The 27,028-nt window shown below is 39.7% G+C and overlaps 1 protein-coding gene across 2 annotated transcripts in view; it reads left to right on the forward strand.

The window, feature by feature from the left end:
• Window positions 1-236: 236 nt before the first annotated feature.
• DENND5A (DENN domain containing 5A) overlaps window positions 237-27,028 on the forward strand; it is a 76,826-nt gene continuing 50,034 nt past the window's right edge. For both annotated transcript variants that reach the window (XM_033120107.1, XM_033120108.1), the window contains exon 1: window positions 237-614. In XM_033120107.1, coding sequence (XP_032975998.1) covers window positions 500-614 — 115 coding nt within the window. In that variant the 5' untranslated portion in view covers window positions 237-499. The remainder of the gene's footprint in view (window positions 615-27,028) is intronic.

Consider the following 27,028-nt stretch of genomic DNA (forward strand, 5'->3'; position numbering starts at 1 on the left):
CTCCTCAGCCCTCTCAAAAGGAGTCACAGCCCCGAGAGAGTGGCGGTCGCGAGCAACACGATAGTGGCCAGCCGCGCTGCGGCGACGGCGGGGGAATCTGCGGCCCGCCGGACTTAAAGAGCATCACGTCATCCTTTCCGCCAGGCGCCCGGCCCCCCCACCCCCCGACAGCGCCTGCGCAGGCGCAGCGGGAGGGGTCCGCGGTGGGGGCTCTCCTCCGAGCTCTCCGCCCTCCTCTAGGCTCGCTCCGGCCGCTGCGCTCTCGGCTGGCAGTAGCGGCGGAGGGGAAGGCGTCCAGGATGCAGCGCGGGGCGGCCCGGTGCCCCCCTGCCCCGTCACGGCAGCCGCAGCGGCCGCGGGGACCGGGCCAGGGCCGGGGGCGGCGGCCCGAGCCGCGGTAGCGGCGGCAGCGGCGGGAGGGGCGGCCTGAGGACGGGCGGGCGCCCGGGTGCGGGGGCTCAGCGCTCCGCACGGCCCGGCCTGGCTCGGCCCCGGCGCCATGAGCAGCGGCGGTGTTGTCGGCGGAGGGGGTTCGGCACCCAGTCGCTTCGCCGACTACTTTGTCATCTGCGGGCTAGACACCGAGACCGGGCTGGAGCCGGACGAGCTGTCGGGTGAGTGCTCGCCGAGCCCCGGGCCGCTTCTCCGCGCCCGCTGCGGGCGGGGATCCCCAGGAAACCTCTCCCCCGCTTTGTCCCGGTAGCCGGGCGAGGGTCTGTGGGGAGGACTCAGGGCGGGCGCGGGGGAAGGGAGCGTCGGGCTGGAGGAGGGGAGACGGGATGAGGGGCTCTGAACCTTGAGGGGTCCGAATGGCCTCTACGCCCCCCTGCGCTGTGGTCACGTCGTCCCGGACCAGGAAGAGGGAGGGGTGTGTGTTCTCAGTCTGGTGAAGGTTGAGTGACTTAGTATAAAATAAAGGAAAACTTGTTCTCGAACACCCGTTAGGGAGGGAAGGCATCCTACGTCCTAGTGAAAGTAAGTTCCACCCAGACTTAAAAAAAAAAAAAAGGGCAAAACAAAAACTTGATGAGTTTATCTGGCCTCTTCCCAAGAAGCCTGTGATAACTGTTCCTCAAAACCGTTCTAACCTAGCCCTGGGCCTACACAGCCCCCCCCCCGCCCCCCCCCCCGCCCGGGTTGATGGGAAATATTAAAGTGAATTTGGGCCACACAAGGAAGGGTGAGAACTCCCTTAGTACTAGATAGGGCTTGTACCCCGGGGCCATGCCTTCTTTATGAAAAGTAATTTGTGTCCTTTATGAGGCCAGCGACATTTGTGAATAAAAGGGCAGCAACCTTGGTGGAGAGCCTGGGTTGCACAGTGGTGTTTCTGAAATCATCTTTCAAAGGGGAAGTGGTGGGGAAGTGAAGATTGGGCATTAGATTTGGCATTAATTGCAGAAGGGTGTCAGAGTTGTAAAATCCCGGTAAATTCCACAGCACCGTCATTGGAGCCTTTGAAATTACAAGTTTTGAAAAAGTTTTTTTTTTCTGGAGTGTCCAGTTTGCAGGTTTCATGTGGATGGAAATTTGTTGTGTGGTCCTGATTTGATGAGGTCTACTCTTTCCAGTGTTCTGTCATGATGGATTCACTGTAAAATTTCTCTCCTGAAAGTGACTAATTTTACTTTGCTTTAGAGATGATAGGACAGGTTTGTTTTCGTCACCAGAAAAATTCCAGTGTTTCTTATGAAAAAAAAAAATTAGGTACATACTTGAAATGACAAAAATGGACTCTTAAAAACTGTGATAAACTGGTGACCTTTAACAAGGTCAGAACAAATATACTGTTTTCTCAAATTAATAGCAGGCGGAGAAAAAAATCATGAAGCAGTAAATACAGTTAATACTAGGCCTTTTGTTGGGGTGGCTTTATTGTTTCAGGTTCACTTTTTTATGTCTTCAAATTCTTATAATACAGGTGTAATTTTTCTTCTGTTTCATATTTATTAAATTTGTGACTTTTTGATGTAGTTGTTGGAATTCAGCACACGGTATTGGAGCTGGAAGGGACATCAAAGAGGAAAATGTGTCTTAGGAAAGACAGTAGGGCCAACGACCTGTTAGTTAATTGCCTGACTGTTGGTCCAGTGACTCTCTCGTGACACTAAACTGCATGCATCTCATTGCCTGGCTTAGTCTTTACAAAACACTAACATGTTGAGAAAGACTAAAAATAACACAGTTCTCCCCAGTTAAAGAAACTTTAGACTGGGAATAAACCAGTGTTATTTTTATGCTGTGCTTTTGAGGGTCTAATAAATTATACAGACATTTAATTTTAGAAAATAAAGGAAACAGTTTGCAAATGATAAAGCATAAGAATGAAGCTGGTAAGGGATTTGTTACTGGGAGCATGGGTTTTGGGGTTAAACATTCTCCCTCTGCTATTGACTGTCTCTGACTGGGGGCAAGTCAGATAATTCATCTACAATAAAGAGAATGTAAAGAAAAAGCATCTCATCAAGAAGATCCTCAAAAATGTTAGTTCTCTTTAAGTAACTATCTGTTAATTATCTGGCTTTGCAGAGAGCTAAAATTATATTCCTGTGAAAGCTGTTTGGGAGGATGAAGAAAGGGGCATGAGTTGTGTAAAATGTGTAAAGAAGGGTGTTTTTTTTTCTGTCTTTTAAAATGTGGTTGCAGTAGTGGAATGCCAAAACCATTTATTCAATAGGTGGCCTTTGTTAAGAATAGGCACTGATTGAAGGATTTCTTTTTTCCCCCGTCATTTCATTTCTGGTGGGTTGATAGGGGAATCTGGACTACCCAGAGGGAATCTTTGAATAAAACAAAACAGAATACAAATAGCTGGATGCAGGCAGTATTGAGACTCTACAGGGTGCATTTTCTCTGCCCAGCCTGCCTTATAGCTCCCAAACTGGTGATGTCATAGTAAGTGAAATGACAGGAAATTGTGAATTGCACCCAGGTGCTTTAGGGAGGTACTGAGGAGTCTATGTTCTCTTAAAGCAAATTAAGTTGTTGTATCAGGCAGCTTCTGATACATATAGAAAGCGAATCCAGAATAAGCAAATCAAAGATGCTTGGTGTTTCTTCTGGTTTTGTGGAGAAGAGTTAAGGTTTATTCTTCTGAAGCAAGCATAGAGCTTGCTGTGTTGAACATAGACTAAGGTCATTGGATTTTATAGGAGACTCTTCCTGTCACCTCTTCCCCTTTCTTGCAGACTTAAGCATTTATGCAAGTCACGTAGTTTTTTTGTTGTGCAAGGTGTGAAAATTAATTTTGTTTTCTTTTCTCGTTATTTGAAGAAGTGCTTTGGCTTGGAAGGGGAGAGAAAGGTAATTTATGAGTGAAACACAAGTCTAGCCAACTTGAGGACATCGTATCTGCTTGTTAGCTTGTTGAGCTTGTCAGGTAGATAAGCACATGTGGAAGAATCACTTTTGATTTGCATTTTCCATTATTGTTGGCCCATCCTAACTATGGAGGCAGATGGTAGAGTCCAGTCCCTCTTTCTACCACTTTGATGGGTGAGTTTCCCAGGCATCTGTATTTCCCCCTTTTCTTCTTATGGTCACTACCAAGTGACTGCAGGAGAGGGCTTGCCATGAGGTGGGATTTCTGAGATTACTTTTCCCTATCTCTGCCTGAGCTTTAAGATTCCAGAATGCTCTGACCTATTTTTTATCTTAGAATCTGTAAGTTCCTCTGAACTGATATGCACCCAATATCTTAGGTTCATGCATCTGCTACTGCAGTTTTCCTAGGCTTTGAGCACAGGGCCTTGCAAAGAATTTAAAAGAAAGGCTTGGAGACATAGACAGAAGGGAGACTAGTCAGTATCCTATATGAGTCTTAGAACACTGAGAATACACTAAAATCATCTCTCCCTTTTTTTTTTTAAGGAGGGCACAGCTCATAGTGCCCCATGTGGGAATCGAACTGGCAACCTTGGTGTTATTAGCACCATGCTCTAACCAACTGAGCTAACCGCCCCCCTCGCTCCCGAAATCATCCTTAATGTCACCCTTAGAAGAGAGAAGTGCTCACTGTCCAGAGAAGCCAGAGGACTGGTCAGATCATATTTCTCTTTAACCCATGTTGATCAGTGAAGTTAGAACATCAGAATCGTGGAAAGTCAGACGTGGAAGCAATCTTAGAGATGATATAGTCTTCTGATTTTACAGATATGGAAACTGAGGTCCTGAGAAAACTAGAGAATATTTGTCTCCCTTACTATTCTTATTTTCTGCTACTTGAATGATGCTATCTTTGCATGCTTTGCAGTAATCTGAAGAGTAGGGGTTTCCAGTAAAATATTTGTTTGGCAGGAGCAGACATTATTGCAGTTTTTTCTAGTGCAGGTTTTTGTTTCATGTTAAGAAAGAATACTCTGCGTGATTATTTTGAGGGATATCTTTTTTTTTTCCAGCTTTTTCTGAGATAATTTCACACCAAACATTGATGTGATTAGTACAGAGAACTTCAGTGCATCCTTTTCCCAGAGTCACTGATTAGCATTTTACTTCATTTGCTTTATCACTTGTGTGTTCTCTCTCTAATATGTATAAACAACTTTATTGAGATATAGTTCACATACCATATAATTCACTTATTTAAAGTGTACAATTCAGTGGTTTTTGCTATGTTCATAGACTTGTGCAGTCATCACTACAGTCAGTTTTAGAATATATTCATCACTCTTGTCTCCAAAACCCATACCCATTAGCAGTCACTCTCCATTTCCTTCCATCTCCCTAATTCCCAGCCCTAGGCAACCGTTAATAGGGAAGGTTTTGAGCTCTATAGATTTGCCTATTCTGGACATTTCATATAAATGGAATCACATAATAATGGTCTTTTGTGATTGGTTTCTTTTATTTAACATGTTTTCAAGGTTCATCCATGTTGTAGCATGTATCAGTACGTTACTTTTTATGGCTGAATAATATTATTACATTGTATGACTATACCACATTTTATTTCTTCACCAGTTGATGGACATTTGGGTTATTTATACTTTTTGATTACAACGAAAAATGCTATTGTGAACATTTGTGTACATGTTTTTATTTGGGCCTGTTTTCATTTCTCTTCGGTATCTATCTAGGAGGGGAATTGTTGGGTATTCTGGTAACTCTGTGCTTAACCTTTTGAGAAATTGCCAGCCTTTTTCCAAAACAGCTGCGTCAGTTTACATTCCCATCAGCGGCATATGAAGGGTCCACTTTCTCCACATCCTCTCTGGTCCGTCTTACGTCTTTTTGAATGTAGGCATCCTAGTTGATATGAAGTGGTATCTCATTGTGGTTTTGATTTGCATAGCTTTGATGGCCAAGGATAACTTATTTAAAAGAAAAAAAAAGGCTGTCTCTTCCCAGAGATGAAGTGGCTATAAAAAATTTGATGAGCCAGCTTCAAACAGGTAGTCAATATGAGTTAAGTTTAATTTTTATTTTCCTCTACCAGTCTGGTCAATTGTAAGCAAATTCTCTCATGGTCATTTTCTGATGGCATCTCTGCTCTGAAGCCCAGACTTCTAGGTGAAGCAAAACTCAAATACTGATAGCTCACCTCAAGTACTTCCAGAGGTCAAGGTTGCTGTAGGGGTTTGGGGGGAGGTGCGTGATTTCCTAAGTTAGGTCATGTGTTTCCTTTTATAAGGTAGAGCAAGTAAGTCCAGAGAAGAGACCAACATACAGGAACAGTTACAGAGCATCTCAAGGCAGTTTAAAATTACATGTCAAATTTAGTTGGAGTGGCTGTATATTCTTAAACTTAAGAGAAACCCCCTCACACTCCCTCAGGTAGGGAGGATCACCCTGAAGTATCACATTTTACTTTAACGACACTGGGGCCTTGCTCCTTTGTCCTTAGGAGGAAATCCTGAGTCACGATGTTTGGTGGTCAAATTCTTTTAGACTCTGCTCAGCCCTTCCTTCCTTTCTAGATTAAAAATAAAGTTTTCTTTGCCTAAGGCCTTCTTTGGCAACACCTATTTCCAAGTCCTATATCCTTTCAGAAGCTTGTTTTTTGGCTAACTGGTGGAAGGTGTACTTGGATTTGGCTTGGCTCCTCAGGTCCTATCTTCATGCCTAGATTTGAATTACTGTCAAGTGGTTTTAGGGGTCTCTCAGGAACCTCGGTACACATGAGGGAACATATACTTAATCCGTTTTAGGTTCCTGTTGGATATAGCATAGGTTCCAGTGTAAGAGAGAAAGCCTTGCCTTTTAGAAGTTGGTCATTTCTTACGGAATACAGTGATTACACATAGGCTATCATTGCCAGATATTTAGATTTACTTCTCAAAAGTTATTAAGTGAGGCAGATATTGATCAACTATCTGTTTTCCAGATGTTCTGTGATGGCTGATTTTAGTTTGGAGTATATAGAACCCTGGACGGGGTTTATGAGTGGCAGAGTGTTGTCATGGTGGAAAATGAGAGCATGTACTCAAGCTGTGTTCAGTATGCTTCTGAGGGTCAGGTGTAACTCCAGGAAGTAAGATGGAAAGAGGTATAGTTTTGACATCAGGTTTCTCAAAATTATACTTAGGATATTTGCTTGATTGTCATCCATGGGATCTATCATAGTGTCCCATGTCATAGTTAGAGAGAGCCAGGTTAGTAATTTTTTGTTGTTCGTTATGTGATGGGTAAGTTAGGTCAGAATTTTGCTAGGCCATCTGTAGTGTGAGCTGAACTAGTCGGGTTAGTCTAAAATGTTTTCCTGCAGTTCTGAGAGGCCTAAGCAACGAGAAGGTGTGTAGAGGTTCCTCTTATTAATGAAGCTTCATTTCTCTTGAGTGTGGGATTCCTTGATTTCTAAACTATTCCCAGCTGGCAAAACATAATATGAGTGTGCATTCATTTATATTGGTCACAGAATCAAAAAATGTCAGAGCTAGAAATCAGAGATGGTCCGGCTATCACTTTTGACAGATGGTAATGATTAATATTTGTAAATGACTTTATAGTTTTGCAGTGTACTTTTAAACAGTTTAAGAAATTTTCAGCCCTACTTGAAATACAATTTTTTGTCCAGTGTCACCCGGCAAGTAGAAAGAAACTGTTAGAATCCAGGTCTTCTCTCTGCTGTCTCACCATTGATGAGATAATTATTTTTTAAGTTATAGATTTTTGGAAACCTGACGCAGTGGCTTACTCATTGAATAGCAGAGCTGTGGCATGGCCTCTTTATTTTGGTCCCCAACCCACATTGCAGTAGAGGAGCTCTCTCAGGAGAGGAGCCAGATCACTTGTGTTCTGAATTGTAGTTAAGACTGGTTGTTCTTTTATATATATATTTTTCCTGTTTCCCGACTCTTATCAGTTCTGGAAATGTTTTTTTTTTTTTTAGAACAAATAGTTACTAGGGCTTTGTTTCTGCGAAGGCCTTTGTTCCCTTTTTTGTGTGACTGTTTCATATGTTTTATGCTTTTTGTCTGAGGTCTGTTTTCTTTGAAAGGTACCTGCTAACCTCAGAAATTGCTCAGTATAGCTTGCAGTTTACATCTTCTGTGGTTGAAGTTTGGAGGCTGGTTGTGACTTCTGGTTTACCATATTCTTTATAATGATAGGATATAGGAAGCAACAGAGAAACTTTCAGGATTTTTTTTTAAGGCAGGAGGACAGAGGAGGAAATTATTTAGAAATGATCATCATAAACCATGATTTACAGACCTACCTCAGAGATATTGCGGGTTCGGTTGCAGACCACTACAATAAAGTGAGTCATTTTCTGCTGGTGGAGGGTCTTCCCTTTGATTTGTAAAAAACACAGTATCTGTATAGCGCAGTAAAGCAAAATGCAGTAAAAAAAGGTATTTCTTTATAAGTGGGTAAACCCAATTGAAAGCAAATTACGTGCATTTTTTTTTTTTTTTTTTACATTAGAATTGCATTCCAGGAATCTAAAGGACGCGGTTCTTAGTTGTGTCATCTCTGATACCTTTTTATTTCTTTGTTTTTGTAGTTTTAGAGTAATGGCCCTCTAATAATATGTTAGCCTAGTTATGAAGATAGATATTAAAGACAGTGCTTTATATAATAGTTGCTTGATGAAGATTTGTTGTATTAATTATGAAAAGATAGAGGCTGCCTATTCAGATTTTCAAAGAATTGTATGTAACCATATTTTTCCTTCAGATATAAGGCATAATACTTAACATTTTAGAACTTAAGCCAAACTTCCACAACTTTTCTAAGTGCTGAGTAGGTGAAGAACGTGGGATCTGTAGAAGAGAAAAATAGCAATGATTGTTTTCCCACACTCAAAAAGCTGAGGGCCAAAGTCAGATTTAGAGGTAAGATGATGATGGGAGGGGCATTTTGTATTGCATTATGATTATTTTATAATTTATAATGCTAAATTTTATGGTAGTTTAGGTTAACCTGTACTTTTTTTTTTTTTTTTAATGAATCTCATTTTAGTTTATTTAACCATTTCTTTTGGCTCAGGATGACAATCTCTTGTTGGGAAAAAAAACACATAAATATTTGGAAGTATTACCTATCAAACTGATATCCGTCCAGCTTTGCTGAACTCTGAGGTGCTGTCTGTCCCGATAATATGTAATCCCTTTCTTTGCTAAGTAATTACCTAATATTCTTCTCCCACCCCCATTTTCTCACATCTGTATGAAACACATTATTTCCCCTGCAGATCTATTGTGTAGAAAGTGATGTTTAAGCATTTGTGGTTTTATCTTGTAGAAGAATGCTTAGCGTTTTGTTTAGTGTTCCTAGAAGATTGTTGGTCCCTGATCTAGCTCTGTTGGCTGTTTAGCTCAGTTGGTTGTGAGTCTGATGCATTTAATGAGGCCAACGTCACTCAGTTGGTCTCCAAAAGGATCAGTTAGCTTAGTTCTACCCACTTTTGTGCTAGCCTTTGCGGACCATCCCACTCACGAGTACACTGCAGGTTATCAGGTACATAGGCAAGAAAGTGAGGCTAGAGTAGCACTTCATTCCTGTTATTTATAGGTGATCATTAAATTAATAGGTACTTACTGTTTATTGAATACACTTCAGTGCCAGGGACCAGATGGCATTTTGTCCCCATTTTACAGATTAGGAAACTAAAGTGCAGAGAATTTAAACAACATGACCTAGATCATATAGCAAGAATTGGAAGTCTGTCTTTATAGCCCTCTACAACATACCTTTCTGTATTGAAAGGACAGCTTAGTCATGGGACACTTGTTTCCATAGATGTGAAATACAGTTGCTGTCCTTGAGGGGCTCCTAGCCTTCCGTGGAGTCAGGCATATAAACCAATAACTGCATAAAAGGATCAGTTTATTAAGGGAAAAGCAGATAATGGTTCAGGAGAGGGGAAAAGTTCTGTTCTCTAGCTTTATATGTCTTACAAAATTCAGTATATATATTGAAAAATTCAGTATAAAGTGCTTAGCATTGGATGTGACCCTGAACAAAAACAATAATCTCTGATTTATTTATTGGCTAATTCAATGCTCATTTAATATATGTAAAATTTATGGAATCTGACGGTTGGAAAAAACATGGTTGAAGGTCAACCATGGTAAGGAATGATATTTTTCTCTCTCTAAAAATGAAACTTAGAGTTATAAAGTGCATATTTCTTATAGGAAACTTAGAAATTATAGAAAGGTACAAAAATAAGTCACTCATAATTTTTCTATCCAGAATTAAGCTGTTAGCATTTTGATGTCTTTATGTAGTGCCTTCCAATTTAAAAACATTTTTATTGCTGTACACCTTAAACACAAATCCTAAGTATGTAGCTTGACATGTGTATAACCTATCACCCAGGTTAAGTCTTCTCAGTTTTTACAATATGTGGGTGTATAGGTGTGTACTTTTACATATTGTGATAAAGTGAAATGCAAAAATTTTGTGTTTCAATTTTTTTCACTTAATGTTCTATCATGAGTATTTCTCGATATCATGAAGTATTCTCCTAAAAATTTTTTTGATCCTAGTTAAGAGTTAATTACAAGGAGCAGAAACTCATTCAAACAAGCTGAAGTAAAAAGGGCATTTATTTCAAGTTATAATATATTTATAAATAACATCTTAAAACAATATCAATACAAAGATCTTTCTGGTGAATATGTGGAATATTTCAGTTTTTTCCCCCTCAAATATCCTCATATATATATTCTTACACTCGTGGGAGTCATTGTAGAGGATTTATTGCTAAAAGTAGACTTTGTTGAGTCCAAGGACTAATGCATATTTTAAGATTCAATAATACATTTGAGGATGGCCTAATTTCCTTCCTCAAAAGTTTAGACTCACCAACAGTTTTTAATATTCTACCAATTTTTTCTCTACATCTGTAATAAAATGTTACTGCGTTTCTAAAATATTTCCAGTCTCCTAGGAAGAAAATACCTGTTTTAATCTGAATTTAATTATTTGTGAGGCTGAGCATCTTTTCATGTACTTCATATACATTTATATATTTCTTTTATGAATTACCTGTTCAGGTCCTTTGTTTATTCATACATCTATTGTGTCCTTCATGACTTTTCTCAATGATTTGTGGAAAGTTAGGAATATTTAGATTATCAAGAAGTACTTCAAAAATACTAGCAGTGAAAAAATCATACATTCATATATATATTTATAAAGTAGGGATCATAAGAGAAATTTAATTTTGTATCCTACCTTTTTTTATTTTTGAATTTTTATGAGTTTAATTGAGCCAAACTGACAACATATGCTGGGGAGCAAGATCTCAAATGCTCCCTGTATCCTGCCTTTTTTTTAAAAAATGATTTTATTGGGGAAGGGGAACAGGACTTTATTGGGTGCTCCCTGTATCCTGCCTTTTTTTTAAAAAATGATTTTATTGGGGAAGGGGAACAGGACTTTATTGGGGAATAGTGTGTACTTCCAGGATTTTTTCCAAGTCAAGTTGTTGTCCTTTCAGTCTTAGTTGTGGAGGTCGTAGTTCAGCTTCAGGTCCAGTTGCCATTGTTAGTTGCAGGGGGCGCAGCCCACCATCCCTTGCGGGAGTTGAACTGGCAACCTTGTGGTTGAGAGGATGTTCTCTAATCAACTGAGCCAACTGAGCCATCCGGGAGCTTAGCAGCAGCTCAGCTCAAGGTGCCGGGTTCGATCTTAGTTGCAGGGGGCGAAGCCCACCATCCCTTGCAGGATTCGAGGAGTCCAACCGGCAACTCTGTGGTTGAGAGCCCACTGGCGCATGTGGGAATCAAACCGGAAGCCTTCAGCATTAGGAGCACGGAGCTCCAATCGCCTGAGCCACTGAGCCGGCGGTACCCTGGCATTTTAACATGTTGATCATTTTCCCATGTTATTAAATGTGTCTTGAGTATTTTCTCATGCTATTAAATATTCTTCATAAACATGATTCTCGTTATTTAATTTCAAAGTATTGGTGAACTGTAAACTTTTTAATAATTATTTGGCACTTTGAGTGCTTTATATTTTTTATTATAAATAATTTTACAACATACATACTTTATACAAATCTTCGAGTGTCTAACTATGGGTTTAGTATAAATATCAATAAGAATTATTAAGTCAAATTAAATGAACTTTTAAAAAAATTTTTATTGGGGAATATTAGGGAACAGTATGTTTCTCCAGGGTCTATCAGCTCTAAGTTGTTGTCCTTCAATCTAGTTGTGGAGGGCGCAGCTCACTGGCCCATGGGGGAATCGAACGGGCAATCCATTGTGGGAATCGAATCCATCAGCCCCAGTGCTATACCAATTTATGCTCACTCCTAGCTTGCCATTATTTAATCGTGTGTGTGTGTGTGTGTATTTTGGGGGGGGTGTGAATTACACATAACATAAAATTTACCATTTTAAAATGCATAATTCAGTGGCATTTAGTACATTTCACAATGTGCAGCCATCACTGTTATGTAGTTCCATAGCATTTTCCTCACCCCATAAGACATTTTCATCTCCCAAAGGGAAATCCTGCACCCATGAAACAGTCACTCTCTATTTCCCCCTCTTCCAGCTTCTGGCAATCACTAATCTGCTTTCTATTTATTTGAATTTGCCTATACTGGGTGTTTCATATAAATGGAATCATACAATATGTGGCCTTTTATGTCTGGCTTTTTTCACTTAATGTTTTTAAGGTTCACCCACGTTGTAGCATAAATTAGTACTTCATTAATTTTTATGGCTGAATAATATTTCATTGTATGGTTATACCACATGTTGTGTACCCACTCATTAGTTAGTGGACATTTGGGTTTCCACTTCGTGGCTTTTTTGTGAATAGTGCTGTTGATGAACATTCATGTGCGAGATTTTGTTTGAGCGCCTGTTTGGGTGGATATCCAGGAGTGGAATTGTTGGGTCATATGGTAACTCTTTGTTTAACCTTTTGAAGAACTGTCAAATTGTTTTCCACAGTGGCTGCCCCATTTTTACGTTCCCATTATCATATATCACATGAGGGTTTCACTTTCTCCACATTCTCGCTAATACTTTTCTATGTTTTGATGTTGTTATGTTTTAATCTGTATTTCTTTGACTACTAAGGTAGGTTTTTTTAAAGGCAATTTATTAATCCCTTTAAAGGATATCCAGGAGTGGAATTGTTGGGTCATATGGTAACTCTTTGTTTAACCTTTTGAAGAACTGTCAAATTGTTTTCCACAGTGGCTGCCCCATTTTTACGTTCCCATTATCATATATCACATGAGGGTTTCACTTTCTCCACATTCTCGCTAATACTTTTCTATGTTTTGATGTTGTTATGTTTTAATCTGTGTTTCTTTGACTACTAAGGTAGGTTTTTTTAAAGGCAATTTAAAAATCTTATTGTATTAAGATTTGTCTGTGTATGCTCTTTATAATTTCTCTTCTTGCTAATGTTTTTTTGGGGAGAATGGAGAGGCTCGAGATTGCGGTGCTTTTGAAGGGTAGTTATGGATCTTTTTTTCTTAGGAAAGCTGATGAGGTTGTAACAGGAGTAGGGTGGGTGAAGGAATGTGGTTTGAAGGTATATTAGTTTCCTATAGCTGTTGCAACAAATTACTAGAAAACTCCGTCGCTTAAAACACTAATAATTTATTTTCTCTCTGTTCTGGAAGCCATAAGTCCAAAATCAAAGTGTCAGCTGGTTACACTCCCTCCCTCAGAGGTTTTAGGGGAGAATAATTCTTTGCCTCTTCCAGCTTTCAGTGGCTGTCAGCATTACTTGGCTTCTGGCCACGTCACTCGCACTTCACACTGCCCTCTCCTTTGTGTGTGTCTTTTCTGTCTGTCTTATATGGATACTTGTCATTGGATTTAGGGCCCACCCAGCTAATCCAGGATGATCTCAAGATCTTTGATTACATCTGTAAAGATCTTTTTCAAATAAGATTTAAAAAAGAGTTCTGGGGATTAGCATGTGGGCTGATCTTTTTTGGGACCAACATTCAACCCACTACAGAGGGTCTAAAGAGTAGGTCTTGGATTTCTTCAAGTGTGAGTAAGACACAGAGGGGTGGAAGGGGTTGCCAGCAAGAATGGTTAAGGAGAAAAGAGACACCACCAGTGCTCTCCTCTGTTACTATACTTGGTATTCACAGATGCCATATGACTCTAGGATAGCAGTGACTTAGGTCTCATTTTATTTGACAGAAGCCATGTAACTCAGACAGAAATGAAACTTCTGCTGTGGTGGAACATTCTTATCTATAATACAAGTGTTTCTTTAGCGGCACAGTGATGTTGGAAGCAGTCAGACATGTTGTCGTTGTCATCAGTAATTATCACTGTGATCGTGAGTCCTTTTATTTTATTTTATTTTATTTTTTAATTTATTGGGGTGACAATTGTTAGTAAAGTTACATAGATTTCAGGTGTACAATTCTGTATCACATCATCTATAAATCCCATTGTGTTCACCACCCGGAGTCAGTTCTCCTTCCATCACCATATATTTGATCCCCTTTACAACCTCATCTCCCACCCCCCACCCCCTTACCCTCTGGTAACCACTAAACTATTGTCTGTGTCTATGAGTTCTTGTTTCTCATTTGTTTGTCTTGTTCTTTTGTTGTTTTTGGTTTATATACCACATATCAGTGAAATCATATGGTTCTCTGCTTTTTCTGTTTGACTTATTTCGCTTAGCATTATAATCTCAAGATCCATCCATGTTGTCACAAATGGTCCTATATCATCTTTTCTTACCGTGAGGCCTTTTATTTATACTGTATTCTTTCCAAATAGGCAGCATAGGTCTCAGAAGAGAAACAAGCTGGTGAGAATTTCAAACCTCTTATTTTACAGAGAAGAAAGTGTGGCTGGGAGGGTTCTGAGTAACTTGTCTGAGTTCTTCTCATAGCTGGTTAGTGTCAGAGCTGAGACTTGAATTTGGGGTCCATTAACTTTTTCCTATGATACAGTATACAAACTGCAAACGTAAGAGAAATAGAGATTTATGGGAAAAATACACAAGTTTTATTTAATTAATGAATTCTTTTCCCCTGAAAGCTGAGATTCCCTACAGGGATAGTAAAGGAGTGTAGCCTAAAGGTTCTATCTGTCCCCTGGACTTGAAACGCAGACTCTCCATTTACTATTTGTGTGACCTTGAGCAATTTACTTCCTTGTTTTAGTTTTTCATCTTTGAAGTGGAAATAGAACCTATTTCATAGGGTTGTGGTAGGATAAAGTAAGTTAATACATTAAATGGCTTGGAACAGTGCCTGGCACATGCTGTGTATCCATTAAATGTGCTATTTCTGACATTTTTATTCTTTACATCACTTAACTTATATGTCTATATAATTGTCTATATAATTTTGACATTGATGGGAAATGGAGATAGGGTAATAGTACTACATACATGATCATATTTGGGCCTTTTAGCATCTTCATGAGAGAAGTTCTAGCCCCATTTTGTAGATGAGGAAACTGAGGCACAACACAGTTAAATAACTTGCCTAAAGTTACACACCTATTATGTGGAAAGATTGGGATTCAAACTCAGATCTGTCAGAATACAGCATTTATTTTTTAAAAATTAAACTTTATTAACTATGTACACAGTAAAGTACACATATCAAAGTGTACACTGTGATGTATTTTCATAAACTGAGCACACTCATGTTGCCAGCACCCCAGAATCCTTCTTGTGCCCCTTCCAGTTGCCCTTCTCATCCTCCAAAAGTAACCACTGTTCTGACTTCTAACAGCATAGGTTAGTTTGCCTGTCTTTGTCCTTTATATAAATGTAATCGTACACTGTGTGCTCTTTTGTGTCTGGATTCTGTCACACAATGTTATATCTGAGAGATTCACACTATTACATGTAGTTTTAGATTATTCGTTCTCACTGCTGTCTAGTTTTCCATACCACAACTTATTTTTCAATTCTCTTGATGGCATGTGGGTAGTTTCTAGATTTTTAGTATAACAGTAGTTACATGTTATAAACATTCTTGTATGTGCCTTTTTTTGTGAACATGTCCTTTGGTCTATTGAGTATGTACACAGCAGTGGAATTGCTGGGTCATAGGTGTATGTTAAGCTTTAGTAGATACTGCCATACTGTTTTCCACAGTGGTTGTGTCAATTTAGATTTTCATCTGCAGTCCATGCGAGTGTAGATTGCTCCCTCACCAACACTTGACTTATTCCTTTTTATTTGGGCCATTCTGGTTGTTATGGAATGGTACTGCATTACTTAAATTTGTATTTTCTGGATGACTAATGAAGTTGAGCACCTCTCAAAAGTTTATCAGACATTTGTACATCCTCTTTTGCCATTTTTCTTTCAGGTGGTCTTTTTGTTTGTTTGTTTATTGATTTAAGTCCTTTACGTGTTCTAGATGTGAGTTTTGTCAGTTACTTGTATTGAAAATCTCTTCTTGTAATCTGTCTCTTTTTCATTCTGTTAATGATGTCTTACTTTTGAGGAACAAAAACTTTTAGTGATAATATAGTCCAGTTTATTAATTTTCTTTATGTTTAGTGCATTTTGTGTTCTGTTTAAGACATCTTTGTTATTGCAGGGTCACAAAAGTGTTCTGTATTTCTTCCTAAAGGCTTTCTTGTTTCGTCTTGCACACTTAGATCTGAAATCCCAGAACTCGTTCTCTTAAACACTATGCTATAACACTTTGTACTGCCTGAAAAACGTTCCGCCACCTTCTTTTGTTGTGTGTATGTGCCATTTTTCAGCATTCTGCAAAGTGAAAGAGAAACATTTCCATTGCTCTCACAGCTGGGCCTGAAGTACAACAAGGCTTTTGACATGACCAAGACAGTGCTTTTAATACACAGTTAGTAAAACAAATGCTAGTCTTTGTGCTTTGATTTAGTACCAATTGGTAAAATTTTAGTGGTTAGGAAACTCTGTAAAAACAAAAAATATTACTGTAAAAAGTCTTAAGGATAAAAAAAATTTTCTTTTGTTTTTGAGGGTAACCTGGCTGGAGGCTCCCAGATGCTTAAATCTCCTGTGTGATCTGGGGAGGGAGAGGCTGTTGGGTAGTCCTTTATTATAAGCTGTGGTTTGAAACTTGGACTTAGGGACATGTCACCGTTCTGGATACAGCCACTTTTGCTGCCCTGGGCTCTGCTTTGGTATACATTCTGTGAAGCGGTGGATGTTGTCACTTTCATGAAGTAGAGGCTTCCTTCTTGGGAAGCATTTTGGAATTTCCAGGACATTTTTGTGTCTTATTTTCATGGGTAAAGATTTAGAGGTGACTCTTGCCATGTATAGCTGTCCTTTTGGGAGGAAAAAAGCTAATATTTGTTGAGTACCTGTTGTGCTCCTTACAAGTGTGTCCCATATGCTTTACATATGTTAACTCAATTAGTCTATTCATTAGGCCTTTGAAATAGGTATTATTATCCCCATGTTACAGATGAGCAAACTGAGATTTATAGAAGGAGCACAGACCTTGAGCAGGTTACTTAAAATTCAGCAAGACATGGAACTAGTATTTGAATCTAGATTTGCCTGTGTTTAAAGTCCTGTTTCTTCCACTGTAGTAATTGTTCCACAGGATATACTGCAGTGCCTTCCTTGCTTCATCTGGATGAGAGGCCCCTTCAGATTTGGGAGGCCTGTCCAAGCTGAGCAAGAGATACAGGTTTATCAGATGTATTGATGAATTTCAGGAGGGGTTAGTTTTAAATGATAAATTTTAATGTCTCTATAATACTCAGCATAGAGCTATGTATGAGTACATATGAGATGGGACAATTAAGTTTGTGAACTTGTTGCAACGTTGTTGCTAACCTTTTTTGATATGAGAGGGATTATTCATGAATTTGTACCAACTGGGCAAACAGTTAACCAGGTTTACTATTTGGAAGTGCTGAAAAGGCTGCGTGAAAAAGTTAGATGACCTGAACTTTTCGCCAACAATTCGTGGCTCTTGCATCATGACAATGCACCAGCTTTCACGGCACTGTCTGTGAGGGAGTTTTTAGCCAGTAAACAAATAACTGTATTGGAACACCCTCCCTACTCACCTGATCTGGCCCCCAATGACTTCTTTCTTTACCTGAAGATAAAGGAAAAATTGAAAGGAAAGGAAGACATTTTGATGACATTCAGGACATCAAGGGTAATAGAATGACAGCTCTGATGGCCATTCCAGAAAAAGAGTCCCAAAATTGCTTTGAAGGGTGGACTAGGCACTGGCATCAGTGTATAGCTTCCCAAGGGGAGTACTTCGAAGGTGACCATAATGATACTCAGCAATGAGGTACGTAGCACTTTTTCTAGGATGAGTTCATGAACTTAATTGTCAGACCTCGTAATAGGAACTCAACTGAGAATGGAATAATGTAGTAATGAAGCAGAATGCTGATTATGGGTAGACAAGGTCTCCGTCCCACGGTGGCCAAGAGGAGAAAACATTACTTTGACTGCTTATATTTATAGCCTTGATTTGTTGAGAGGGTGTATGATGTGAGGTTCTGGGTGAATTGTTTCGATTAAGTGTCTTGCACATTCAGTAGATATTTGTGGGCTGATATGGTGATGAATTGTGGGAATATTTTCACCTTTAGGAAGAATTTAAATTTTGGCTTGGCACATTTTCTTTCTTTATGGTAGCAGAGGTGTGTTCATTTTCCGAATCCTCCTTTAGCCTCATTTTGTAATAGATTGGCTAGTTCGGTTTTTGCCGCTGTGGTAAGAAATGTTATAGGTAGCATCTTTGCTTCTTCTAGCAATTTTATGGGTTTGTTTCAAAGAACAACAACAACAAAAATAACCCCAGCAGAAACTTTCATTTTGCTAAATATTTCTTCAAGAAGGGTATTTTATACTGGTGATACTCTTAAGTGTGGAGTCCCAAATAACCACATTTTTCAGATATCTCCAAGACTAAAATGGCCCCAGAAGCTTCCCCCTCATTGTTATGAAAATTATCTATAAATTATAAAGGATAGAACTGGTAAGAGGAGACTGAAACCTGAGATCATTAAGCATTTATATAGGAGCATTTAATCTCAGAATAAATTCCAGTCTCCTGACCGTGACAAATTACAGCCCAGAGTTCTGAAAGAATTTTGGGATGAGATTATTTGCTCACTGTCAGTAAACTTGAAGGAATCATGGAGTTACCACAAAAAGACATTTCAAGTAAGAGCTTGACATATTCCTAGTCAAAATCTAGAATGGTTTAAGGATATGGTTATTGAACATGAAACTTTGATTATTAAGAGCCAACGTGGACCCACTAAGAATCTGTTAGGTCAGACTGACCCCATTCTTTTTATTAGAGTAGACTGGTAGAAGAGAATACTGTCAGCTGCCATTTTTGGATTCAGGAATGTTTTGATGGGAATGATTATACCTGGGGATAAGAGAGAGATTTGAATTGTATGGTGAAATAGGTGCTGCAAAAGTAGAAGTATAGAAAGGAGATGTGACTTAATAGCCACACTAAAATGTAAGGTATTTAGTTAGCTGCATGTTTGCTTTACGGCAAAAGTGTGATTTAGTTGACAAAAAGTTGTGATTTTCAGCTTGTTAATAGAGATACTGTCAAAAAAAAAAAGAGTGGATAGTCCTGTTTTAAATGATGTGAGTTAGACCACACATAGAGTACTGATGTCAGTTCTAGGAGCTAGTAAAGGAAATGAAAACTCCTGTCATGTGAACTACAATCAAAGGAGCAGATTTGTTTTATGACCAGTAAATGGCTCTAACAATAGCTCCCACAGAAGAGTCCCAGAAGAATTTGGAGGAGAAATGGCAACATTGTTGGAATACCATAGATTTTGATAGCACTCACTTGAATAATTGTAGATTGGCTAATAGGCAAAGAAGGGGATGAAATTCATTCTAGGCAGAGAATAGCATCTACAAAAGAATGAAGGCATGAAAAAGCATGCCATGTTGGAGGAACTACAAGTGAGTTACTGGGGGTAATGTAAAGAGGGAGAGAAGGGGTGGTGGGGGGTGAAACTGGGGAGGCTGGCAGGTATCTTATATGAAGGTGGAGAAACTGGAGCCCATGAAGATAGAAATGATTTATATAAGTCGTGATTGTACTAGGCCTGGAATTCCAGGCTTTCTCACTTATTTTTAAGAGTTCATTCCTTCTTCCCTTCCTTTGGGTATGTGTTTTTTTCCATTGGCATATTTTTATTTGATAAGTTTGACATGTTAAATTTTATAAGATTAAGGTGTACAACGTGTTACTTTGGTACATTTATATATTGTAATATGATTGCCACTGAAGCAATATTTATCGTGTTACATCTTTATAATATATTATTATTATCTATATTCATTATACTGTGAATTAGGTCTCTATGGCTTATTTACTACTCAGTACAAGTTTGTCCCCTTAAACTTTGAAACTAATTTAATAAGTCCTTTCCTAAGAAGCTCCTGAAGGCTGCCCTGGCCAAGGAATCGCGAGTCTTCAGTCTCAGAGACAACAGCTGGGGTTATAAGCTTACATTATAGTTGGGAACTTCCTTACAAGGTTTGTCCTATGTCGCTTTGTCACACAAGACTAGGTTGTTGAGCTTTCCCGAACTCTGCCTTTGGCCCACTTCTTCTTTTTCGCCTTGCTTCCAGATTTGTTCATGGGTCTTTGTCTTTCTTGGCTGACTTTCCAGCATCTTTCTTCTTCTGTCGTCCGTGGGCGGCATGGCGAAGTGCAGACAGCAGCGGCTACAACTGCAGCTTTGCTAAGATGTCGGACCTATTGTTAACTTTTTGAGGAATCTCCATATTGTTCTCCTTAGTGGTTGGACTAATTTACACTACTACCAACAGTGTATGAAGGTTTCCTTTTCACCACATCCTTGCTGGCACTTAGATGTTAGCTTGACAGATGTGTGCCCTGCAGGGTATTCAAATAGGCTGAAAGGGAGTCAGTATCTACACTTGACACCTTGCTACCAAAATTCTGTCCTAGCTATGGTTTGGAGCATATTCGGATAGGCTCTCAAACCCCAGTCTCTTGTTAAAACTGGGTAAATTCTAGAATTACTAGGTGCATGAGTTGGTTAGGTGTGGTGCCTGAAAGATGTCAAGGAAGGAGGCAGATTATCAATAAAAGTAATGGCCATATATACAAATCTCATGCTATCTGACAAAGAAAATATGTTGAGAAAGAAAGTGAACAAATCTGCCTCAAGGGGGAAAACACAGTGGTAACGTGATTTCTATTGTTCTTCCATTGAAAAGCCTGGTGAGCAGCTTTCCTGGGTTAGTTAATGCCGTAAAGAGGCCTGTGGCCCGTCGAAGGTTGGGGCAGATCACTGCCTGCGTTCTGGGGATTTGTGGGTGTCTGACTCCAGAGCCCCACAGTCAGCTGGTGATGTGGGGCCAAAGTATAGGCTGTCTCTTCAAAGAGCAATTTTTTCCTTCACTTTATGCTGCAGGAGTTGTACATTTACTTCAATTTTATATGTAGAAGAAGTGAGGGAGAACAGTGAGTAGAGAGTGTTAGATGGTTTTTTGTAGTTACCAAAACTCTGCTAGCCTTATTGTGTTAGAGATGTCTCTATTTAAAAAGTGCTGGTAATAATGAAGTAGTCACCCAAAAAAAACAGCAAGGTTAATTCTCATGTAGTTAGAAATGTAAAGAACAAAATAAATGAACAAACAAAAGAGAAACAGACTCATAGATACAGAGAACAAACTGATGGTTGCCAGACGGGAGAGGAGTTGGGGAGATGGGTGAAAAACGTGAAGGGGTTAAGCACTAGAATTGGTAGTTACAAAATAGTCACAGGGATGTAAAGTACAGCATGGAGAATAGAGTCAATAGTGTTGGAACAACTATGTATAGTGTCAGGTGGGTACTAGACTGATGCGGGGAATTGCTGCATAAATTGTGTAAGTGTCTGACCACTACGCTGTACACCTGAAACTAATGTAAAATAATACTGAATGTCAACTGTAACTGAAAAAAAAAATAATAAAAGAAATTTGCATTCCCTTCTCTTACTGCACTGTCAGTCAGAGATGACCTTTGATTTGTATAGGGGCTCAGAAATTATCTGGAAGGCAACGAGAGTTGAAATGCTGGGGCAGCAAGTGAGTTTAAGACAAAACTACAAGTTGGTTGTTCAACATACACCAAAAATAGAAGTGTAAGTTGGTGGTAATAACTATTGTGACGGGCAGTCTGTTTCAGGAGTGTTGGTAATAGGAAAGATACAGTGACATTTTTTAGTGCAGGAAGTAAACTAATTGTAGCATGAGTGACACTGATTGGCGACTAGTGTCACGAACAGGATCAATTCTAGGATATCCCAGAATGCCAATCAAGATGCAAATGTTAGTGTAATGACCTGCTTGTCTCCATTCCCAGAGGAAGGGAATTCCGTCACTCTAGCTGTAGGTGATGTGACTTAAGACTATAGGATTGGTGTTGGTGGGGTGAGGGGAGGCCGATTGGTGTTGGTGGGGTGGGTGAGGCCGATTGGTGTTGGTGGGGTGAGGGGAGGCCGATTGGTGTTGGTGGGGTGAGGGGAGGCCGATTGGTGTTGGTGGGGTGAGGGGAGGCCGATTGGTGTTGGTGGGGTGAGGGGAGGCTGTCGATGTGACGCTGGGGTCTGGGGCCTGGAGAGAGGGATGCTCAGCTGCCGTCAGAGTTCTGTGCATAGTGTAGCTCTGAGTGCTACAGCCTCTGCTGTAAAACTTTGACAGGTTGTTAAACACATTTAAAACTTTTTATTTAATTTAAAAATGTGTTTTTAAAAAAATTAAACTTTGGATTTCAGATAATTGTAGATTCCTATACAGTTGTAAGAAACAATAGAGAGATGACCCTGTACCCCCTTTCCGGTTTCCCCAGGGGTGGCATCTTGCAGTGCTATAGTATATTATTGCTACCAGGAGATTGATGCTGACACAGTAAAGATACACAACAGTACCATCATCACGAGAATTCCTGGGGTCGCCTTTTCATAGGCACCCCTACCCCCTGACCGCTGGCAGGCACAAGTCTTCATGTCTGCAATATTGTCATTTCAAGAATGTTACATAAATGGAGTCAGACAGTATGTAATTTATTGGGATGGGCTTTTCTTACTCTCGTCGTGCAGGTCTGCAGGCAGTGAATTCTCTTAGTTTTGTTTTACTTGGAAATGTTTTTATTTTGCCTTTTCATTTTTGAAGGATTTCTTTTCTGTTTATAGAATTCTAGGTTGACAGGGTTTTTGTTTTTTTCTTTTAGTACTTTGTAAGTTGTTGGTCCATGTCTTGGAAACTCCCTTGTTTCTGATGAGTAGGCAGTGGTAACTTCAATCTTTTTTTTTTTTCTCCTTAAAATAATGTATCCTTTTTCTCTGGCTCTTTTCAAGATTTTTTCTTTAAAATTTTTTTTCTCCTCCTTCCGTCCCTTTTCCCCTAAAAGTTTGGCTATGATGTGCCTATGTGTATGCTTTTTTGGTATTTATCTGGCTTGGGATCCATTGAGCTTCTTGAATCTGTAAATTTATATCTGAAAAGGAAAAACACAGTTTTCTTTTCCTTTTTGTGTAGTGAAAAACCCAGTTCTTCCCTACTGTGTTTCTCTACTGTGTATCTCCTTTACTATTACACAGAACATTTAACTTCTGACAGTTCTGGTCTCCAAATGTGTGGAGGTTTTTCCCTGTAACAAGCAATTCTCTGGACACCAGCTGGGTATCCTACAATTTAACTCAGTGTGACACTATCTACCTGGAGATAGCGTTAGATCCCACAGATTAAGGGCTCAGTCCCCCAAGACTGCCCCCCGCCTCTCACTTCAAGCACCAGTTGCAAGCCCAGGTTATCTGTCACCTTTGCTTCTGACCAACTGGCTATAGATCAGAGGTTCCAAAGACCTCCTCCTTAGGTTTGATGCATTTGTTAGAGTGGCTCATAGAACTCAGAGAAACATTTACTTATGTTTACCAGTTTATTAAAGGATAAGATAAAGGGTACAGATAAACAGCCAGATGAAGAGCTACATAGGCAAGGTCTGGGAGGGTCCTGAGTACAGGAGCTTCTGACCTTGCATAATTGAGGTGCATCCCCCTCTCAGTGTGGGTGGGTTTGCCCACCTGGAAGCTCTCTGAATCCTATCCTATTGGGATTGTATGGAGGCTTCATGGAGGCACCGTCAATTATTAACTGTTTCTAGTCCCCTTCCCTCTGTGGAGAAGGAGAGGTGGGGCTGAAAAGTCCATGCTTCTAATCATGGTTTGGTCTTTCTGGTAACCAGCCCCCTTCCAGGAGCCATCTAAGAGAGCGCTCAGGTCACCTCAGTAGAACACAAGATGCTCCGAGTGCTCTTCTCACTGAGGAATTTACAAGGGTTTCAGGATTCTTGTGTCAGGAATGAGGTCAAAGACAAGTATTAGAATAAGAGATGCTCTTGGTGTTTTTATCATTTAGGAAATTAGAAGGATTTCAGGAGCTCTGTGCCAGGAACTGGGGACAGGTGTATATATATTCTATTATTTCACAATATCTTTTACCAAATTTGGGAAAATTTTCTGTTTTCTGTTTTCTATCTCATTTGCTCTTCTTTCTTTCCAGAGCTCCAATTATATGTATGTTAGACTTGTTATCCCACAGATCTCTCAGATCTACTCCTCTCCCCACCCCCCATATTTCTAATTTTTTCTCTCTCCGTTTCAGATTGGATAATTTTTGTAGATTTATTTTTAAATTCAGTAATTCTTTTCATCTCCAATCTGCTGTTAAGCCTGTCCACTGAATTACAGTGTCTGTTTCTCTGTTGAGGTCTACTGTTTTTTCATTCATTATGGTGTAGCTGTTTTAAAATCCTTGTCTACTAATTCCAATATTTGGGTCAACTCAGGGTTGGTTTCTGTTAATAGATTCTTCTCTTGCGAATGGGTCACGTTTTCCTGTTTCTTATATGCTGAGCAGTTTTGGACTGTGTCCTTGACATTGAGTATGGTGTGTGTAGGCACTGGATTCTGTTACCTTCCAACAGAGAGCATTGAATTTTGTTTGTTTTGTTAAACACCATTCCCCTGGAGTGAGCAGCAGCTTAGTCTCACTTCAGTTCTTTTAGCCCTAACTTGATTGCTTGGGATTTGCATGGTTCAGAGATCATCCAGAGATTTCAGCAGAGTTTATCCATGTTTTGGGGTACCTCCTTTCTGACTTCTCTGGAATTTCTCTCTCTCACTTGCCAGCTTCAGTGGTTGCCTTATATAGTCTGTCCTCTGGTTTGTCAAGCTAGAAAGACTTGCGGGTTTTTATCTGAATTATTTTAGTGCCTCTCATGGCACGACTGACGCTTGCCTGGCCAAAAGCCATGAAGAAGGGGAAACCATGTCATTCCTTCTTCCAGCTGTTGACCCTCCTTCCCCCTTCGGAACCTGCCTGCTTTTCATTTTCCAGTACCTTCACGTAGCTGTTTTTTATATTTTGTCCAGAGTTCATAGTTATGTGAAAGAGAGTTGGTCTTATTGGAGCTACTTTGCCATGACTGGAAGCAAAACCCCCATCATACTAGTAAAAATTATTTTGTTGACAAAGTCAAATTTTTTCAGAGGTAATTTCACAGATAAGTATGTTATCCTCCCCATTTCCTCTAAGAGGCCAGATATAAATATGCCTGTAGTTCTTTTTTTAAAGCTTCAAATTTATGTAAAGCTCCTTAAGTGTATCTCAACTCTGATTACTGATAGGATCAGAAATTGAAATACCCCTTTTATTTGGTAGATTTAGTCCAAGATATAGGTATAACAGATGTATCTCATAAACAGTTTCGTAGGAAATCATGGTTACTTTTATGTTGCTTGAATCTGAGCTAACATGCTCTGGAGAAGCTTTGTATAGTTCAATATAAACTAGGTTGAGATTTGACTGTATTGGGTCTTTCTCAGGTAGCTGTTTGGACATGCTTATCATATCTGCTCTGTTATTTCAAATTGTCATTATTTCTCACAAATGTAATACATTTGCTGTAAATGTGCAACTTTGAGGTTTGGGTCAACATTTTCTGATGATCTTTCAGATTACTTCAGATAGAAGTTTTGAGGATATGATTTTTTTTTCCTTTTTTTTAAATGTATGTTTAAAGGGAGAAAATTAAACGTGTATGTTTAAAGGGAGAAAATTTTGTATCCAGTCAACATATGATTCTTATGATAGAAATTGAGAAGATAATGTCCTAATTGGGGTTAGCGTCAACCTAGAAAACAGTTATTTAGTAGCACATGTATTTTATTTTAAACTGTATGAAAACCTGCTCATTTAGGTTAATCTGAAGTGGTCAAAATGTTTCCTGCCCAAATTAGAAAAAACATGTGGAACTGTGGTTTCCAACCTTTTTGCGTCATGGGACCCTTTGAGACTGATGAAAATTGTCTTCTCTCCCCTGAAAAATGCACATATCTTTATACAAAATTTTGTAAATCATTTCAGAGAGTTTAGGGGTTCCTTTGAGGCGTCTCAGCATAAGCTTCCCTCACTTAGAGTTATTCGAATCACACTAGGACCAACAGGCTAATAGCAATACAAATACCAGTTTGTTTCTGGCTTGGTCAAAGCAGAACAAGCAACCAGAGAATCTATTAGAAATCCTTGTAAGTAAGGCATGCTGGCTTAAAAAAAAAAATCTGCTGTGATTTATCTGTATTTTCATGGTGGCAGATTCACAACGGTAGACCAACACCTACTTGACTCATTTTTCAGTAGTTGTTAGAAACGGGCCTTAGTTCTGATGTCCAGACCTGCTGACGTTTGTGTACTTTGTATGTGTTGGGCAAATAATTAGTTGTTGTTTCTAGGACAGTTGTGGTTGTGGTGTCATATTCCTAATATTGTTTGAATTTTCAAAGGTCTGAATAATTGAGGATGAGCCTGTGACACATGTATAGGTTTCAGGAGGTGGGTCCATGTAGGTGTTCCTGCGGCATTAAGTCTCCACTGATTCTCAAAACTCAGCCCTCAGTAAATGAAGAAAATTTGAATTGTTTTTTACTAAAACAATCTTAGGTATGTGACTCTCTTCCCTCTGTTATTTTTCGGAGACTTTATAGGGTTGCTGTAATGAACACGATTTGTTCTCAGGGCCCTCATAACTCTTCTTTGTACACCCCTTTTCCCCCACAGTGAAACTGCTGTGCTCCCGCTGCTGGTCGGTCTGTTACACAGCCGGCTCTGTCTAAGATGGCACCGTCTGTGGGGGGCCTTTATTCAGAGCCTGACTCTTTAACAAGACGTCTTTAGGAGGTGGAGAGGTGGTGATGGGGAGGACGGTCTGAAGACGGCTTCTGCACCTCCGCCTCCCGCCCCTCTGTCCACACCGCAGATCAGTCCCTCAGAGTCTCCTCTCGCTGGCCCCACCTCCCTGCTCTGTCCTTCCAGTGCTCAGCATGTCTAGGGGGCACCCATAGCCATCTTAGGAAAATATCTTTAAAGGCTTTTGTATGGGACGGTAGTAACTGCCCACATGCCTGTATACAGCCTGCCCTCAAATAACGTCATTTTGTTCAATGTCGTTTTGTTATAACACTGATGAGGAAAAACAATTGATTTGGGACTTTCGTGGAGTTGGCATGTTCTTTCCATGTCTGCAGGGGTTTTCTCTGGGCACTTCAGTTTCTTCCCACATCCCAAACATGTACATGTTCGGTGA

Source organism: Rhinolophus ferrumequinum, chromosome 11 (genome assembly GCF_004115265.2).
Source record: "Rhinolophus ferrumequinum isolate MPI-CBG mRhiFer1 chromosome 11, mRhiFer1_v1.p, whole genome shotgun sequence".
Classification (NCBI taxonomy): domain Eukaryota; kingdom Metazoa; phylum Chordata; class Mammalia; order Chiroptera; family Rhinolophidae; genus Rhinolophus; species Rhinolophus ferrumequinum.